A 19,714-nucleotide genomic window follows, 5' to 3' on the forward strand; every position below is an offset into this window, starting at 1 on the left:
CACATCCCCCCCATATCACATCTACACATCCCCCCCATATCACATCTACACATCCCCCCCATATCACATCTACACATCCCCCCATATCACATCTACACATCCCCCCCCATATCACATCTACACATCCCCCCATATCACATCTACACATCCCCCCCCATATCACATCTACACATCCCCCCATATCACATCTACACATCCCCCCCCTATCACCCCCCCCCCAGTGCCAGCAGGTGATAGTATATGGAGCTGCTTCTGCCTCATATAGAAAAATGCAGAGAAATCGGTAACTATTTTTAATGTTCAGTATAAAGATGAATGTAAACAAATTCCCTGGGGGTCCTCTATCCTGGGGGTCCTCTATCCTGGGGGTCCTCCGCAGGATGGGAGTCTTAACAATCAGTAGAAAATCCTCTGAAAACTTAGACTGTGCGAAGAGACATCCGTTTAGGCGTATGAGGCGTCTCCTGGGTCCTGGTGCCGCCTGTTCCCCTGGATTATCAGCAAGTATCTGTAAAGAAATGTAAGGAAAGTGCTGAGACACAGGCATAATCATGTGCTGACATCCTCTGTGCTGCTGGGACCTCCCCTATAGTATCAGCCCCCTCCTCTCCTGACATTCTCTGTGCTGCTGGGACCTCCCCTATAGTATCAGCCCCCTCCTCTCCTGACATCCTCTGTGCTGCTGGGACCTCCCCTATAGTATCAGCCTCCTCCTCTCCTGACATCCTCTATGCTGCCGTGATCTCCCCTATAAGATCAGCCCCCTCCTCTCCTGACATCCTCTGTGCTGCTGTGTTCTCCCCTATAGATCAGCCCCCTCCTCTCCTGACATCCTCTGTGCTGCTGTGACCTCCCCTATAAGATCAGCCCCCTCCTCTCCTGACATCCTCTGTGCTGCTGGGACCTCCCCTATAGTATCAGCCTCCTCCTCTCCTGACATCCTCTGTGCTGCTGTGTCCTCTCCTATAGTATCAGCCCCCTCCTCTCCTGACATCCTCTATGCTGCCGTGATCTCCCCTATAAGATCAGCCCCCTCCTCTCCTGACATCCTCTGTGCTGCTGTGTTCTCCCCTATAGATCAGCCCCCTCCTCTCCTGACATCCTCTGTGCTGCTGGGACCTCCCCTATAAAATCAGCCCCCTCCTCTCCTGACATCCTCTGTGCTGCTGTGTCCTCCCCTATAAGATCAGCCCCCTCCTCTCCTGACATCCTCTGTGCTGCTGTGTCCTCTCCTATAAGATCAGCCCCCTCCTCTCCTGACATCCTCTGTGCTGCTGTGTCCTACCCTATAAGATCAGCCCCCTCCTCTCCTGACATCCTCTGTGCTGCTGTGTCCTCCCCTATAGTATCAGCCCCCTCCTCTCCTGACATCCTCTGTGCTGCTGGGACCTCTCCTATAAGATCAGCCCCCTCCTCTCCTGACATCCTCTGTGCTGCTGCGACCTCCCCTATAAGATCAGCCCCTTCCTCTCCTGACATCCTCTGTGCTGCTGTGTCCTCCCCTACAGGATCAGCCCCCTCCTCTCCTGAAATCCTCTGTGCTGCTGTGACCTCTCCTATACGATTAGCACCCTCCTCTCCTGACATCCTCTGTGCTGCTGTGTCCTCTCCTATAGTATCAGCCCCCTCCTCTCCTGACATCCTCTGTGCTGCTGTGTCCTCTCCTATGGTATCAGCCCCCTCCTCTCCTGACATCCTCTGTGCTGCTGGGACCTCCCCTATAAGATCAGCCCCCTCCTCTCCTGACATCCTTTGTGCTGCTGTGTCCTCTCCTATAGTATCAGCCCCCTCCTCTCCTGACATCCTCTGTACTGCTGGGACCTCCCCTATAAGATCAGCCCCCTCCTCTCCTGACATCCTCTGTGCTGCTGGGACCCTTCTCCTTCCTCTATAACTCTGATCCTGTGCATACACCTTTTAGAAATACCAGCAGAAGAACGGAGAACGAGTATGCCAGTCTTCCTAAATGTCGCCCAGTATGTATGATTTACTCACTTTCCATTCATGGTCCTCTGTAAGTGCTCTCCTCTCTGTGTACACAGTATAATATCCTCCCTCCCCATGTACAGTGTGCTGTGGGTGCTCTCCTCTCCTCTCTCTGTACACAGTATAATATACTCCCTCCCCATGTACAGTGTGCTGTGGGTGCTCTCCTCTCTCTCTCTGTACAAAGTATAATATCCTCCCTCCCCATGTACAGTGTGCTGTGGGTGCTCTCCTCTCTCTGTACACAGTATAATATCCTCCCTCCCCATGTACAGTGTGCTGTGGGTGCTCTCCTCTCTCTCTCTCTGTACACAGTATAATATCCTCCCTCCCCATGTACAGTGTGCTGTGGGTGCTCTCCTCTCTCTCTCTCTCTGTACACAGTATAATATACTTCCTCCTCATGTACAGTGTGCTGTGGGTGCTCTCCTCTCTCTCTCTGTACAAAGTATAATATCCTCCCTCCCCATGTACAGTGTGCTGTGGGTGCTCTCCTCTCTCTGTACACAGTATAATATCCTCCCTCCCCATGTACAGTGTGCTGTGGGTGCTCTCCTCTCTCTCTCTCTGTACACAGTATAATATCCTCCCCATGTACAGTGTGCTGTGGGTGCTCTCCTCTCTCTCTCTCTGTACACAGTATAATATACTCCCTCCCCATGTACAGTGTGCTGTGGGTGCTCTCCTCTCTCTCTCTCTGTACACAGTATAATATACTCCCCCCATGTACAGTGTGCTGTGGGTGCTTTCCTCTCTCTCTCTCTGTACAAAGTATAATATCCTCCCTCCCCATGTACAGTGTGCTGTGGGTGCTCTCCTCTCTCTGTACACAGTATAATATACTACCTCCCCATGGACAGTGTGCTGTGGGTGCTCTCCTCTCTCTCTCTGTACAAAGTATAATATCCTCCCTCCTTATGTACAGTGTGCTGTGGGTGCTCTCCTCTCTCTGTACACTGTACATGGGGAGGGAGTATATTATACTGTGTACAGAGAGAGGAGAGCACCCACAGCACACTGTACATGGGGAGGGAGGATATTCTACTTTGTACAGAGAAAGGAGAGCACCCACAGCACACTGTACATGGGGAGGGAGTATATTATACTGTGTGCTGTGGGTGCTCTCCTTTCTCTGTACAAAGTAGAATATCCTCCCTCCCCATGTACAGTGTGCTGTGGGTGCTCTCCTCTCTCTGTACACAGTATAATATACTTCCTCCCCATGTACAGTGTACTGTGGGTGCTCTCCTCTCTCTGTACACTGATACATAGTATATTATACTCCCTCCCCATGTACAGTGTGCTGTGGGTGCTCTCCTCTCTCTCTGTACACAGTATAATATACTCCCTCCCAATGTACAGTGTGCTGTGGGTGCTCTCCTCTCTCTGTACACAGTATAATATCCTCCCTCCCCATGTACAGTGTGCTGTGGGTGCTCTCCTCTCTCTTTACACAGTATAATATCCTCCCTCCCCATGTACAGTGTGCTGTGGGGGCTCTCTTCTCTCTGTACACTGATACACAGTATAATATACTCCCTCCTCATGTACAATGTGCTGTGAGTGCTCTCCTCTCCTCTCTCTCTGTACACAGTATAATATACTCCCTCCCCATGTACAGTGTGCTGTGGGTGCTCTACTCTCTATGTACACTGATACACAGTATAATATACTCCCTCCCCATGTACAGTGTGCTGTGGGTGCTCTCCTCTCTCTCTCTCTGTACACAGTATAATATACTCCCTCCCCATGTACAGTGCGCTGTGGGTGCTCTCCTCTCTCTGTACACAATATAATATACTCCCCCCCATGTACAGTGTGCTGTGGGTTCTCTCCTCTCTCTCTGTACACAGTAAAATATGTACCCTCCCCATGTACAGTGTGCTATGGGTACTCTTCTCTCTATATATACAGTATAATATACTTCCTCCTCATGTACAGTGTGCTGTGGGTGCTCTCCTCTCTCTGTACACAGTATAATATACTCCCTCCCCATGTACAGTGTGCTGTAGGTGCTCTCCTCTCTCTGTACACAGTATAATATACTCCCTCCCCATGTACAGTGTGCTGTAGGTGCTCTCCTCTCTCTGTACACAGTATAATATACTCCCTCCCCATGTACAGTGTACTGTGGGTGCTATCCTCTTGCTCTCTGTACTCAGTATAATATCCTCCCTTCCCATGTACAGTGTGCTGTGGGTGCTCTCCTCTCTCTGTACACAGTATAATATACTCCCTCCCCAAGTATAGTGTGCTGTGGGTGCTCTCCTCTCTCTCTCTCTCTCTCTCTCTCTCTGTACACAGTATAATATACCCCCTCCCCATGTACAGTTTGCTGTGGGTGCACTCCTCTCTCTGTACACAGTATAATATACTCCCTTCCCATGTACAGTGTGCTGTGGGTGCTCTCCTCTCTCTTTGTAAACAGTATAATATCCTCCCTCCCCATGTACAGTGTGCTGTGGGTGCTCTACTCTCTATGTACACTGATACACAGTATAATATACTCCCTCCCCATGTACAGTGTGCTGTGGGTGCTCTCCTCTCTCTCTCTCTGTACACAGTATAATATACTCCCTCCCCATGTACAGTGCGCTGTGGGTGCTCTCCTCTCTCTGTACACAATATAATATACTCCCCCCCCATGTACAGTGTGCTGTGGGTTCTCTCCTCTCTCTCTGTACACAGTAAAATATCTACCCTCCCCATGTACAGTGTGCTATGGGTACTCTTCTCTCTATATATACAGTATAATATACTTCCTCCTCATGTACAGTGTGCTGTGGGTGCTCTCCTCTCTCTGTACACAGTATATTATACTCCCTCCCCATGTACAGTGTGCTGTAGGTGCTCTCCTCTCTCTGTACACAGTATAATATACTCCCTCCCCATGTACAGTGTGCTGTAGGTGGTCTCCTCTCTCTGTACACAGTATAATATACTCCCTCCTCATGTACAGTGTACTGTGGGTGCTATCCTCTTGCTCTCTGTACTCAGTATAATATCCTCCCTTCCCATGTACAGTGTGCTGTGGGTGCTCTCCTCTCTCTGTACACAGTATAATATACTCCCTCCCCATGTACAGTGTGCTGTGGGTGCTCTCCTCTCTATGTACACAGTATAATATACTCCCTCCCCATGTACAGTGTGCTGTGGGTGCTCTCCTCTCTATATCATGTACAGTGTGCTGTGGGGGCTCTCTTCTCTCTGTACACAGTATAATATCCTCCCTCCCCATGTACAGTGTGCTGTGGGTGCTCTCCTCTCTCTTTACACAGTATAATATCCTCCCTCCCCATGTACAGTGTGCTGTGGGTGCTCTCCTCTCTCTGTACACTGATACACAGTATAATATCCTCCATCCCCATGTACAGTGTGCTGTGGGTGCTCTCCTCTCTATATTATGTACAGTGTGCTGTGGGGGCTCTCTTCTCTCTGTACACTGATACACAGTATAATATACTCCCTCCTCATGTACAGTGTACTGTGGGTGCTATCCTCTTGCTCTCTGTACTCAGTATAATATACTCCCTCCCTATATACAGTGTGCTGTGGGTGCTCTCCTCTCTATGTACACAGTATAATATACTCCCTCCCCATGTACAGTGTGCTGTGGGTGCTCTCCTCTCTATATCATGTACAGTGTGCTGTGGGGGCTCTCTTCTCTCTGTACACAGTATAATATCCTCCCTCCCCATGTACAGTGTGCTGTGGGAGCACTCCTCTCTCTTTACACAGTATAATATCCTCCCTCCCCATGTACAGTGTGCTGTGGGTGCTCTCCTCTCTCTGTACACTGATACACAGTATAATATCCTCCATCCCCATGTACAGTGTGCTGTGGGTGCTCTCCTCTCTATATTATGTACAGTGTGCTGTGGGGGCTCTCTTCTCTCTGTACACTGATACACAGCATAATATACTCCCTCCTCATGTACAGTGTACTGTGGGTGCTATCCTCTTGCTCTCTGTACTCAGTATAATATCCTCCCTTCCCATGTACAGTGTGCTGTGGGTGCTCTCCTCTTTCTGTACACAGTATAATATACTCCCTCCCTATATACAGTGTGCTGTGGGTGCTCTCCTCTCTATGTACACAGTATAATATACTCCCTCCCCATGTACAGTGTGCTGTGGGTGCTCTCCTCTATCTGTACACAGTATAATATCCTCCCTTCCCATGTATAGTTTGCTGTGGGTGCTCTCCTCTCTCTGTACACAGTATAATATACTTCATCCCCATGTATAGTGTGCTGTGGGTGCTCTCCTCTCTCTGTACACAGTATATTATACTTCATCCCCATGTATAGTGTGCTGTGGGTGCTCTCCTCTCTCTGTACACAGTATAATATACTTCATCCCCATGTATAGTGTGCTGTGGGTGCTCTCCTCTCTCTGTACACAGTATATTATACTCCCTCCCCATGTACAGTGTGCTGTGGCTGCTCTCCTCCCCATGTACACAGTATAATATACTTCATCCCCATGTACAGTGTGCTGTGGGTGCTCTCCTCTCTCTGTACACTGATACACAGTATATTATACTCCCTCCCCATGTACAGTGTGCTGTGGGTGCTCTCCTCTCTCTGTACACAGTATAATATATTCCCTCCCCATGTACAGTGTGCTGTGGGGGCTCTCTTCTCTCTGTACACTGATACACAGTATAATATACTCCCTCCCCATGTACAGTATGCTGTGGGTGCTCTCCTCTCTCTGTACACTGATACACAGTATATTATACTCCCTCCCCATGTACAGTGTGCTGTGGGTGCTCTCCTCTCTCTGTACACAGTATAATATATTCCCTCCCCATGTACAGTGTGCTGTGGGGGCTCTCTTCTCTCTGTACACTGATACACAGTATAATATCCTCCATCCCCATGTACAGTGTGCTGTGGGTGCTCTCCTCTCTATATTATGTACAGTGTGCTGTGGGGGCTCTCTTCTCTCTGTACACTGATACACAGCATAATATACTCCCTCCTCATGTACAGTGTACTGTGGGTGCTATCCTCTTGCTCTCTGTACTCAGTATAATATCCTCCCTTCCCATGTACAGTGTGCTGTGGGTGCTCTCCTCTTTCTGTACACAGTATAATATACTCCCTCCCTATATACAGTGTGCTGTGGGTGCTCTCCTCTCTATGTACACAGTATAATATACTCCCTCCCCATGTACAGTGTGCTGTGGGTGCTCTCCTCTATCTGTACACAGTATAATATCCTCCCTTCCCATGTATAGTTTGCTGTGGGTGCTCTCCTCTCTCTGTACACAGTATAATATACTTCATCCCCATGTATAGTGTGCTGTGGGTGCTCTCCTCTCTCTGTACACAGTATATTATACTTCATCCCCATGTATAGTGTGCTGTGGGTGCTCTCCTCTCTCTGTACACAGTATAATATACTTCATCCCCATGTATAGTGTGCTGTGGGTGCTCTCCTCTCTCTGTACACAGTATAATATCATTCCTTCCCATATACAGTGTGCTGTGGGTACTCTCCTCCCTCTCTAAATGGTATAATATCCCCCTCCCCATGTACAGTGTGCTGTGGGTGCTCTCCTCTCTCTGTACACTGATACACAGTATATTATACTCCCTCCCCATGTACAGTGTGCTGTGGGTGCTCTCCTCTCTCTGTACACAGTATAATATATTCCCTCCCCATGTACAGTGTGCTGTGGGGGCTCTCTTCTCTCTGTACACTGATACACAGTATAATATACTCCCTCCCCATGTACAGTATGCTGTGGGTGCTCTCCTCTCTCTGTACACTGATACACAGTATATTATACTCCCTCCCCATGTACAGTGTGCTGTGGGTGCTCTCCTCTCTCTGTACACAGTATAATATATTCCCTCCCCATGTACAGTGTGCTGTGGGGGCTCTCTTCTCTCTGTACACTGATACACAGTATAATATACTCCCTCCCCATGTACAGTATGCTGTGGGTGCTATCCTCTCCATGTACACTGATACACAGTATATTATACTCCCTCCCCATGTACAGTGTGCTGTGGCTGCTCTCCTCCCCATGTACACAGTATAATATACTCCCTCCCCATGTACAGTATGCTGTGGGTGCTATCCTCTCCATGTACACTGATACACAGTATATTATACTCCCTCCCCATGTACAGTGTGCTGTGGGTGCTCTCCTCTCTGTGTACACAGTATATTATACTCCCTCCCCATGTACAGTGTGCTGTGGGTGCTCTCCTCCCCATGTACACAGTATAATATACTCCCTCCCCATGTACAGTGTGCTGTGGGTGCTCTCCTCCCCATGTACACAGTATAATATACTCCCTCCCCATGTACAGTGTGCTGTGGGTGCTCTCCTCTCCATGTACACTGATACACAGTATATTATACTCCCTCCCCATGTACAGTGTGCTGTGGGTGCTCTCCTCTCTCTCTCTCTGTACACAGTATATTATACTCCCTCCCCATGTACAGTGTGCTGTGGCTGCTCTCCTCCCCATGTACACAGTATAATATACTCCCTCCCCATGTACAGTGTGCTGTGGGTGCTCTCCTCCCCATGTACACAGTATAATATACTCCCTCCCCATGTACAGTGTGCTGTGGCTGCTCTCCTCCCCATGTACACAGTATAATATACTCCCTCCCCATGTACAGTGTGCTGTGGGTGCTCTCCTCTCCATGTACACTGATACACAGTATAATATACTCCCTCCCCATGTACAGTGTGCTGTGGGTGCTATCCTCTCTCTGTACACAGTATAATATCCTCCCTCCCCATGTACAATGTGCTGTGGGTGCTCTCCTCTCTCTGTACACTGATACACAGTATATTATACTCCCTCCCCATGTACAGTGTGCTGTGGGTGCTCTCCTCTCTCTGTACACTGATACACAGTATATTATACTCCCTCCCCATGTACAGTGTGCTGTGGCTGCTCTCCTCCCCATGTACACAGTATAATATACTCCCTCCCCATGTACAGTGTGCTGTGGCTGCTCTCCTCCCCATGTACACAGTATAATATACTCCCTCCCCATGTACAGTGTGCTGTGGCTGCTCTCCTCTCTGTACACTAATTCTTCAGTTCTGAAGTGCGGTTCATACCTCACAGTGGTGTCTCCTTCCTGTAGTTGAATCCACATGTGCGACCCTCAAACTGCAGCTTGATGGCTCGCTTGAGGTGGAGCTGAGGGTCCATAGTGGTGATGGAGATGATTGGCGAGGTCTGGCCTCCTGGGGAGCGCTCCCGGTCTCCCTTAGTTGGAGAGTTGAGAGGATCTTTTGTAGTGGGGGAGCGCACAATGTCTCCCGATCTCCCGGCACAGTAAACAAAGTTCACAGGGCTCCTGGCAGAGGCCACAGGCTCTTCTTTGCATTCTGGTGAGGTCAGTAGGTTTGATGCTTTGTTTTTTGAATCCACTGGATCCATTGAGGTCTTGGGTATGTGTACAGGGTCATAAATTTTCTGTGGAGAGTGGACGGGGCTCCCCCTCACCTGAGAAGTCCTTAAGGCTTGATCCGGGATGTTTTTGACTTTCTTTGGCTGTTGGTTGAGGTTGCTGCTCTTTGTGTTGTGGATGTCGCTGGTGGGATGATTGGAGGAATATCCTGAGCTGCTGCTCTTACTTTGGTTCGAGCTGTCGTGTACAGGGTGCACGCCATCACCGGGCCTGAGGCGCCCGTATGTGGGGCTTCCGTACTTGGGATTGGTGAGTATCCCGTTCCTCTTTAGCTCACGATCTGGAGAACTTGGATTTTGGTTACATGTAGTAATGAACTCGCCAGAGGATCCAGGGAGGCCCGGGAAGCCCACCATGCTAGTGAGGGCAACAACTTGTCGAGAGCGGCTGCGTGGAAGAGAGTGCTGCTGAACCTGCTGGGTGAAAGTAAGGCTGTCCATGGGCACTGTTGCCTGGGAATGATAGGTGGAAGACGTCAGCACCGACCCTGCAGAACTCTTCAGGGAGTTGTCAAGAGAGCGGCTGCCTGTCGACACGGGTGACAGCGTAGACCAGCTGTCACTTCCGACACCGGCTCCCTCAGTCGCAGAGGCTTCTTTTACTAGAGTCTTCACCATTGGTCCTTGGTATGAGGGAACACCGTGAGCTTCAAGAAGATGAACTATGGCTACATGCCCACCCTTGGCTGCTACTTTTATGGGGGTACGTCCATAGTGGTCCGAATGAAAGGGGCTGGCTTTCCCCTCCTCTAAGAGCACTCTGGCCAGTTCATAGTGTCCTTCCTGAGCTGCTATACAGAGAGGGGTGGCCCCCTGGGAGCACTGTGCATCAGTAAACGCCCCCTTTGATATCAGAAGTTGGGCAATGTTGGCTTGGCCTCGCCATGCAGCACAGTGGAAAGGAGTCCTGTTCTCTTTGTCAAACGCATTGCAATTTGCACGGCCGGCCTCAACAAGAAGATGAGCCATCTCTACGTCCCCTTGCCAGCAGGAGGCGTGTAATGCCGTCCGTTCTTCGAGGTCCCTGCCCTCTGGGTCAGCACCATGCTCCAGCAGAACTTTGGCTATATCTGTTAGTCCCTGCAGGGCTAGAAGGTGCAGCAGTGGTTTTCCTTGAGTGGTCTTCACATCGGGGTCTGCTCCTTTCCTCAGCAGTAATTCCACAGTGGCCTTGTGGCCTGCGAGAGCAGCAAAACACAAAGCCGTCATTCCATCCCTGCCCTGCTGGCTGACGGGGGAGCCCCGGTTTATCAACAGTTCTACACAGCCGGTGTGTCCTTCTTCCGCTGCCAGGAGGAGAGGCGTGTAGCCATCTCTGTCTTTCACTCCCACCTTAGCTCCTCCATCTATCAGGGTACGACAAACACTTCTCCGACCTTCACAAGCCGCCCAGTGCAACGCCGTCCACCCCAAGTGGTCCTGGTGGTTTTCATTCAGGCCCCTGTGTAGTAAGACTCTTACTGCCTCCTCCCCTCGAGCTGCTGCAGCTGCCAGCAGGAGTGCAGACCGCCCTTCCTTGTCTGAGACATCTGTCGACGCCCCCCAAAGTAGTAGTACCCTCACTGTTTCAGCATGTCCGCCAGAGGATGCTGCTAAAAGTGGCGTCATCTGGTCCTTTCCAGCTTTGTCCGGGTTTGCCCCAGCTTCGAGGAGAAGTTCTGCCACCTCTTCTTGCCCCTCATAGGCAGCGACCAGCAGTGGCGTTAATCCTTCCTTGTCTCGCAGCTCGGGATCTGCCCCATGATCCAACAAAACAGAAACCAGTTGAGGGTGTCTCTGCCCAGTTGGCACGCACAAACATGCCACGGCAAGGGCAGAGCGTCCGTCACCATCGCATTGATTTATGTCGGCTCCCGATTTCAGCAACAATTCAGCCACTGCACCGTGGCCCATGTATGCGGCGGCCATGAGAGGAGTGCGTCCCTCTTCGTCGGCACGGTCTATCTCCGCTCCAGCCCTTATCAAGGCCTTCACGGGACCCTCGTGTCCACCCCACGCTGCTGCCCTCAATGCGGTGCGTCCATCGGCCCCGGATGTGTCTGGCTGAGCCCCAAATGCAAGCAGTGACTCTACAACCTCTGTGTGGCCCCCCCATGCTGCAGCACGTAGAGGGGTCCAGCCAAGACCGTCACTATGGTCATGCCGAGCACCGTGTTCCAAAAGGAGCTCCACCACCGGCAGGTGCCCCTGATGTGCAGCCAGACCTAGAGGAGTCTGCCCGTCTTCATCAGTGGCCTCCAGATCGGCCCCTCTGGAAAGCATTAAGTTTACGGCATCCAGGTTACCGGTGTGGGCCCCGGCAGCGAGCAGAGTCCGTCCGGCTCTGTCTCTCTGATTCAGTCCTCCCCCCGTTTCTAGCAGGAACTCCAGAGAGATGCCGCGCTCCAGGGTTCTCTTAAGGGCAGTCGAGTCCTCCACAAGGGATTCTCCATCTATTTTTGGCCGGGCCAACAAGAGCAACTGCAGGACCTCCAACTCTAAAGAGACATTTGACGCTAAACAGTCCGACACCGGGGCCCCTGTCCACAGGAGCCACAGAGCTAGGTGACAGGGCTCCAGCCCCCGGATGTCTGATAGAAGGAGATGCTTGGCCAGCTGGGCCACTTCGGTGGGTTGCAGGTCGGGTGCCCGTGTGGACAGGCTCATGGCCAACATGCAGTGGCCCTCGGTGATATTACACAGGTATTTCTGGGTACAGTATTTCACGTCCAGGAGCCACTCCGAGAAGCTGTGATGGAAGAGGACCACCTGGGCGCCATCCAGAGGGTGAAGCAGCACAGAGATGGACGCCAGGATCTTGGTGAACTCCTCCGCTCTCCACCCATCCATCTGCTTGGTCCATACGGCCTTGTGGAGCTGAGACGGGGACAGGGGAACGGGAGAAGCTAAGATGACGTTGAGCAACGTCCGCACCTGGCAGAACTGACGGCCTGAGAACAGCCGCTGGCACAGCCACAGGTAGAGGCCGTTCAGAGTGCCGGGGATGTGGCGGATCTCGCGCAGCAGGATGGAGCCCTCGGAGACGCCGTCCAGCACCCGCTCCAGGAACAGGAAGCAGCCGTTGCTCTTTATGTGCAGCTGGTTCAGCATCTCGGCGGTGTCCAGGGTCAGGTGCTGCCGCAGAGACCTCTCACCGTCCAGGCGGCTCAGGATGTATTGCTGCACGTCACGCACAATGTGAGCTTTACGGAGGTCGTCCAAGCAGAGTCTGCGGAAACCTGAGGACGACTAAGGGGTAAGAATCACTACAACTCCCAGCATGCCCTGACAAGACATATACTACATTATCTATATATATATAGTATATCCACACAGTCCTGCATAGGTAGGAGGGGGCACCGGGACAGAAACAGGAACATCTACCCTGATCTATAGGAGGCGGGTGATTATATGATCTATAAGAGGCGGGTAAGTATCTGCTGTATAGGAGGCGGGTGATTATCTGACCTATAGGATGCGGGTGAATATCTGCTGTATAGGAGGCGGGTGATTATCTGACCTATAGGAGGCGGGTGATTATCTGACCTATAGGAGGAGGGTGATTATCTGACCTATAGGAGGCCTGTGATTATCTGCTGTATAGGAGGCGGGTGATTATCTGACCTATAGAAGGCGGGTGAGTATCTGACCTATAGGAGGCGGGTGATTATCTGACCTATAGGAAGCGGGTGATTATCTGACCTATAGGAGGCGGGTGATTATCTGACCTATAGGAGGCGGGTGATTATCTGACCTATAGGAGGCGGGTGATTATCTGACCTATAGGAGGCGGGTGATTATCTGACCTATAGGAGGCGGGTGATTATCTGACCTATAGGAGGCGGGTGATTATCTGACCTATAGGAGGCGGGTGATTATCTGACCTATAGGAGGCGGGTGATTATCTGACCTATAGGAGGCTGGTGATTATATGATCTATAAGAGGCGGGTGATTATATGATCTATAAGAGGCGGGTGATTATATGATCTATAAGAGGCTGGTGATTATATGATCTATAAGAGGCGGGTGATTATATGATCTATAAGAGGCGGGTGATTATATGATCTATAAGAGGCGGGTAAGTATCTGCTGTATAGGAGGCGGGTGATTATCTGCTGTATAGGAGGAGGGTGATTATCTGATGTACAGGAGGAGGGTGATTTTCTGACCTATAGGAGGCGGGTGATTATCTGCTGTATAAGGGGTGGGTGATTATCTGACCTATAGGAGGCGGGTGATTATCTGACCTATAGGAGGCGGGCGATTATCTGACCTATAGGAGGCGGGTGATTATCTGACCTATAGGAGGTGGGTGATTATCTGACCTATAGGAGGTGGGTGATTATCTGACCTATAGGAGGAGGATGATTATCTGCTGTATAAGGGGCACGTGATTATCTGCTGTATAGGAGGCGGGTGATTATCTGCTGTATTGGAGGCGGGTGATTATCTGCTGTATTGGAGGCGGGTGATTATCTGACCTATAGGAGGTGGGTGATTATCTGACCTATAGGAGGCAGGTGATTATCTGCTGTATTGGAGGCGGGTGATTATCTGACCTATAGGAGGCGGGTGATTATCTGACCTATAGGAGGCGGGTGATTATCTGACCTATAGGAGGAGGGTGATTATCTGACCTATAGGAGGCAGGTGATTATCTGACCTATAGGAGGCGGGTGATTATCTGATGTACAGGAGGCGGGTGATTATCTGATGTACAGGAGGCGGGTGATTATCTGATGTACAGGAGGCGGGTGATTATCTGATGTACAGGAGGCGGGTGATTATCTGACCTATAGGAGGCGGGTGATTATCTGACGTATAGGAGGCGGGTGATTATCTGACCTATAGGAGGCGGGTGATTATCTGACCTATAGGAGGAGGGTGATTATCTGCTGAATTGGAGGCAGGTGATTATTTGACGTACAGGAGGCGGGATCGACCTATGAAGCAGGTGATGTGACATCATGCAGGGTGGGCGGAGTCTCCTCACCTGTGAACGTCCTGGTGACGGCCTTGTTCTGTCTCCGCATGGAGCACACCAGCAGCAGCCAGGGGGGGAGCAGCTCATGGTGAGAGGCCAGCAGCTCCGCAATGGTGCAGCCCGAGTCCCCGGAAAACCCATCTGATCCATGACGGCCGCAGCAGCCGCAGCACATCTCATCCACCGAATCTACCAGCAGCAAGAGGTTCTGCGAGGGTGGCGGCAGCTCCGACAGCGGAGACAGGACCGTCCTGCGAGGGACAAAGACAGTGACTGCAACCCTGCAGAGCATCGCACCAAGACATTATAGGATACAGTGCGGGGGGGGGGGGGGAGGATATTATAGCATACAGTACAGGAGGGGGGGGGTCTCTATTATAGGAGACAGTACAGGGGGGTCTCTCTATTATAGGATACAGTACAGGAGGGGGGGGGTCTCTATTATAGGATACAGTACAGGAGGGGGGGGGTCTCTATTATAGGAGACAGTACAGGGGGGTCTCTCTATTATAGGATACAGTACAGGAGGGGGGGGTCTCTATTATAGGATACAGTACAGGGGGGTCTCTATTATAGGATACAGTACAGGAGGGGGTCTCTATTATAGGATACAGTACAGGGGGGTCTCTATTATAGGATACAGTACAGGGGGGTCTCTATTATAGGATACAGTACAGGGGGGTCTATTATAGGATACAGTACAGGGGGGTCTATTATAGGATACAGTACAGGGGGGTCTATTATAGGATACAGTACAGGGGGGTCTCTATTATAGGATACAGTACAGGGGGGGTCTCTATTATAGGATACAGTACAGGGGGGGTCTCTATTATAGGAGACAGTACAGGAGGGGTCTCTATTATAGGAGACAGTACAGGGGGGTCTCTATTATAGGATACAGTACAGGGGGGTCTCTCTATTATAGGATACAGTACAGGGGGGTCTCTCTATTATAGGATACAGTACAGGGGGGTCTCTATTATAGGATACAGTACAGGGGGGGGTCTCTATTATAGGATACAGTACAGGGGGGTCTCTATTATAGGATACAGTACAGGGGGGTCTCTATTATAGGATACAGTACAGGGGGGGGGTCTCTATTATAGGATACAGTACAGGAGGGTCTCTATTATAGGAGACAGTACAGGAGGGGTCTCTATTATAGGATACAGTACAGGAGGGGGGGGTCTCTATTATAGGATACAGTACAGGGGGGGGGTCTCTATTATAGGATACAGTACAGGGGGGTCTCTATTATAGGATACAGTACAGGGGGGGGTCTCTATTATAGGAGACAGTACAGGGGGGGGTCTCTATTATAGGATACAGTACAGGGGGGGGGTCTCTATTATAGGATACAGTACAGGGGGGGGTCTCTATTATAGGATACAGTACAGGGGGGGTCTCTATTATAGGATACAGTACAGGGGGGGTCTCTATTATAGGATACAGTACAGGGGGGTCTCTATTATAGGATACAGTACAGGGTGGTCTCTATTATAGGATACAGTACAGGAGGGGTCTCTATTATAGGAGACAGTACAGGGGGGGAGGGGTCTCTATTATAGGATACAGTACAGGAGGGGGGGTCTCTATTATAGGAGACAGTACAGGGTGGTCTCTATTATAGGATACAGTACAGGGGGTCTCTATTATAGGAGACAGTACAGGGGGGGGTCTCTATTATAGGATACAGTACAGGGGGGGGGGTCTCTATTATAGGATACAGTACAGGGGGGGTCTCTATTATAGGAGACAGTACAGGGGGGGTCTCTATTATAGGAAACAGTACAGGGGGGGTCTCTATTATAGGATACAGTACAGGGGGGGGAGGGGTCTCTATTATAGGATACAGTACAGGAGGGGGGGTCTCTATTATAGGAGACAGTACAGGGTGGTCTCTATTATAGGAGACAGTACAGGGTGGTCTCTATTATAGGAGACAGTACAGGGGGGGTCTCTATTATAGGAAACAGTACAGGGGGGTCTCTATTATAGGATACAGTACAGGGGGGTCTCTATTATAGGAGACAGTACAGGGGGGATCTCTATTATAGGATACAGTACAGGAGGGGGGAGGGTCTCTATTATAGGATACAGTACAGGGGGGTCTCTATTATAGGATACAGTACAGGGGGGGTCTCTATTATAGGATACAGTACGGGGGGGGTCTCTATTATAGGATACAGTACAGGGGGGGGTCTCTATTATAGGATACAGTACAGGGGGGGTCTCTATTATAGGAGACAGTACAGGGGGGGGGGTCTCTATTATAGGAGACAGTACAGGGGGGGGGGTCTCTATTATAGGAGACAGTACAGGGGGGTCTCTATTATAGGATACAGTACAGGGGGGGGTCTCTATTATAGGATACAGTACAGGGGGGGTCTCTATTATAGGATACAGTACAGGGGGGGGTCTCTATTATAGGAGACAGTACAGGGGGGGTCTCTATTATAGGATACAGTACAGGAGGGTCTCTCTATTATAGGATACAGTACAGGAGGGGGGGGTCTCTATTATAGGATACAGTACAGGGGGGGTCTCTATTATAGGATACAGTACAGGGGGGTCTCTATTATAGGATACAGTACAGGGGGGGTCTCTATTATAGGATACAGTACAGGGGGTCTCTATTATTGGATACAGTACAGGGGGGTCTCTATTATAGGATACAGTACAGGGGGGTCTTTATTATACACCTCACCTCCTGAAGTGTTCGTGCAGGTCTCCCCTGCAGGTGGCGCTCTCGGACGCCCCCCGGTAGCCGCTGATCAGGGGGCTGCTCTGCAGCTGGTGCGCCAGGCTCTGGATGAAGCGGTGGGGGTCCCGGCTGCTGTGACTGTGCTCCTGGCAGAAGTGGTACGCCAGCACCCGGGAGCTGAGTCTGGAGGCCCGTCCGGCCTCGGAGGTCGGCCACAGGATCTCCGCACACAGGGCCGTCTTCCCAGCACCAGGGGCCCCAGTAATGAGAATGCCGGGGGCCCGGGCCCCGCTTAGCCCCTCCAGGCAGTGCTGGAGCCTCTGGAGCGCCCATTCCCGACAATAGAACGGCCGACCCCGCAGGTAACAGGACGTCATCTCACCGCAGGGAACATCATGGAGGCACAAAGGGTGGAGGCTGCAAGGACACTGCCCTGCGGGCGACATAAAGGAGGTATAAGACACCAGAGACATTGGAGAGACACAGGAGGAGAGAGGCCAAGAGAGGCCAGAGAGAGAGAGAGAGAGAGAGAGAGAGAGAGAGAGAGAGAGGCCAGAGACATGAGAGAGAGAGAGAGAGGCCAGAGAGAGAGAGAGAGAGAGAGAGAGGGAGGCCAGAGACATATGAGAGAGAGAGAGAGAGAGGCCAGAGACATGAGAGGCCAGAGACATGAGAGAGAGAGAGAGAGAGAGAGAGAGAGGCCAGAGACATGAGAGAGAGAGAGAGAGAGAGAGAGAGAGAGGCCAGACACATGAGAGGAGAGAGAGAGAGAGAGAGGCCAGAGACATGAGAGAGAGAGAGAGAGAGGCTAGAGACATGAGAGAGAGAGAGAGAGGCTAGAGACATGAGAGAGAGAGAGAGAGAGAGAGAGAGAGGCCAGACACATGAGAGGAGAGAGAGAGAGAGAGAGAGGCCAGACACATGAGAGGAGAGAGAGAGAGAGAGAGAGAGAGAGAGAGGCCAGACACATGAGAGGAGAGAGAGAGAGAGAGAGAGAGAGGCCAGAGACATGAGAGAGAGAGAGAGAGAGAGAGAGAGGCCAGAGACATGAGAGAGAGAGAGAGAGAGGCTAGAGACATGAGAGAGAGAGAGAGAGAGAGGCTAGAGACATGAGAGAGAGAGAGAGAGAGAGAGAGGCTAGAGACATGAGAGAGAGAGAGAGAGAGAGAGAGAGGCTAGAGACATGAGAGAGAGAGAGAGAGAGAGAGAGAGAGAGAGAGGCTAGAGACATGAGAGAGAGAGAGAGAGGCTAGAGACATGAGAGAGAGAGAGAGAGAGAGAGAGAGAGGCTAGAGACATGAGAGAGAGAGAGAGAGAGAGAGAGAGAGAGGCCAGAGACATGAGAAAGAGAGAGAGGCCAGAGACATGAGAAAGAGAGAGAGGCCAGAGACATGAGAGAGAGAGGCCAGAGACATGAGAGAGAGAGAGAGAGAGAGAGAGGGAGAGAGAGGCCAGAGACATGAGAGAGAGAGGCCAGAGACATGAGAAAGAGAGAGAGGCCAGAGACATGAGAAAGAGAGAGAGAGAGAGAGGCCAGAGACATGAGTGGAGAGAGAGAGAGAGAGAGAGAGAGAGAGAGGCCAGAGACATGAGAGAGAGAGAGAGAGAGGCCAGAGACATGAGAGAGAGAGAGGCCAGAGACATGAGTGGAGAGAGAGAGAGAGAGAGGGCAGAGACATGAGAGGAGAGAGAGAGAGAGAGAGAGAGAGAGAGAGAGAGAGAGAGAGAGAGAGAGAGAGAGAGAGAAAAGAGGCCAGAGACATGAGTGGAGAGAGAGAGAGAGAGAGAGAGAGAGAGAGAGGCCAGAGACATGAGAGAGAGAGAGGCCAGAGACATGAGAGAGAGAGAGAGGCCAGAGACATGAGAAAGAGAGAGAGGCCAGAGACATTAGAGAGAGAGAGAGAGAGAGAGAGAGGCCAGAGACATGAGTGGAGAGAGAGAGAGAGAGGCCAGAGACATGAGAGGAGAGAAAGAGAGAGAGAGAGAGGCCAGAGACATGAGAGAGAGAGAGAGAGAGAGAGAGAGAGAGAGAGGGAGAAAGAGAGAGGCCAGAGACATGAGAGGAGAGAGAGAGAGAGGGAGAAAGAGAGAGAGAGGCCAGAGACATGAGTGGGGAGAGAGAGAGAGAGAGAGAGGCCAGAGACATGAGAGAGAGAGAGAGAGAGAGAGAGAGAGAGGGAGAAAGAGAGAGGCCAGAGACATGAGAGGAGAGAGAGAGAGGCCAGAGACATGAGAGGAGAGAGAGAGAGAGAGAGAGAGAGAGAGAGAGAGGCCAGAGACATGAGAGGAGAGAGAGAGAGAGAGAGAGGGAGAAAGAGAGAGGCCAGAGACATGAGAGGAGAGAGAGAGAGAGAGAGGCCAGAGACATGAGAGGAGAGAGAGAGAGAGAGAGAGAGAGAGAGAGAGAGGCCAGAGACATGAGAGGAGAGAGAGAGGTGGACACGAGAAAGGGAGAGAGACAGAAGCAGAAAGGTGAGACACCAGAGGTGTGAGAGCTGCAAAGAAGAACCACATTAGAGGAAAGACAAGGCTAGGAGAGAGAGCGGCAAGATATGAGAGGAGAGAGAGCAGCTAAGAGAGGTGAGACATGACGAGAGCTGTCAAGA

At 51.1% G+C, this 19,714-nt stretch overlaps 1 protein-coding gene across 2 annotated transcripts; it reads right to left on the minus strand.

Annotated features, from left to right (window-relative positions):
* Nucleotides 1–278: 278 nt before the first annotated feature.
* LOC138792190 (ankyrin repeat domain-containing protein 50-like) lies at nucleotides 279–17,543 on the minus strand. Of its 2 annotated transcripts, XM_069969312.1 has the most exons (4): nucleotides 17,112–17,543; nucleotides 14,414–14,655; nucleotides 9,086–12,658; nucleotides 279–508 (listed from the first exon to the last, which is right to left on the minus strand). In XM_069969312.1, exons 1-3 carry the CDS (start codon nucleotides 17,483–17,485, stop codon nucleotides 9,087–9,089), a joined length of 4,188 nt encoding a protein of 1,395 aa, XP_069825413.1. In that variant the 5' UTR covers nucleotides 17,486–17,543; the 3' UTR covers nucleotides 279–508; nucleotide 9,086. The 2 variants fall into 2 exon arrangements, with proteins under 2 accessions (XP_069825413.1, XP_069825414.1); XM_069969313.1 differs by lacking the exon at nucleotides 17,112–17,543 and having other exon boundaries at nucleotides 9,086–12,668; nucleotides 14,414–14,546.
* Nucleotides 17,544–19,714: the final 2,171 nt, after the last annotated feature.

This window comes from Dendropsophus ebraccatus, chromosome 5 (assembly GCF_027789765.1).
Source record: "Dendropsophus ebraccatus isolate aDenEbr1 chromosome 5, aDenEbr1.pat, whole genome shotgun sequence".
Taxonomy (NCBI): Eukaryota; Metazoa; Chordata; class Amphibia; order Anura; family Hylidae; genus Dendropsophus; species Dendropsophus ebraccatus.

Coding starts and splice junctions, on each gene's coding strand:
- LOC138792190 (XM_069969312.1), bottom strand. CDS start 17,485: ATGACGTCCTGTTACCTGCGGGGTCGGCCGTTCTATTGTCGGGAATGG. Junction 14,656..17,111: donor CTGCACGAACACTTCAGGAG/GTGAGGTGTATA, acceptor TGTCCCTCGCAG/GACGGTCCTGTCTCCGCTGT. Junction 12,659..14,413: donor CGTCACCAGGACGTTCACAG/GTGAGGAGACTC, acceptor AGTCGTCCTCAG/GTTTCCGCAGACTCTGCTTG.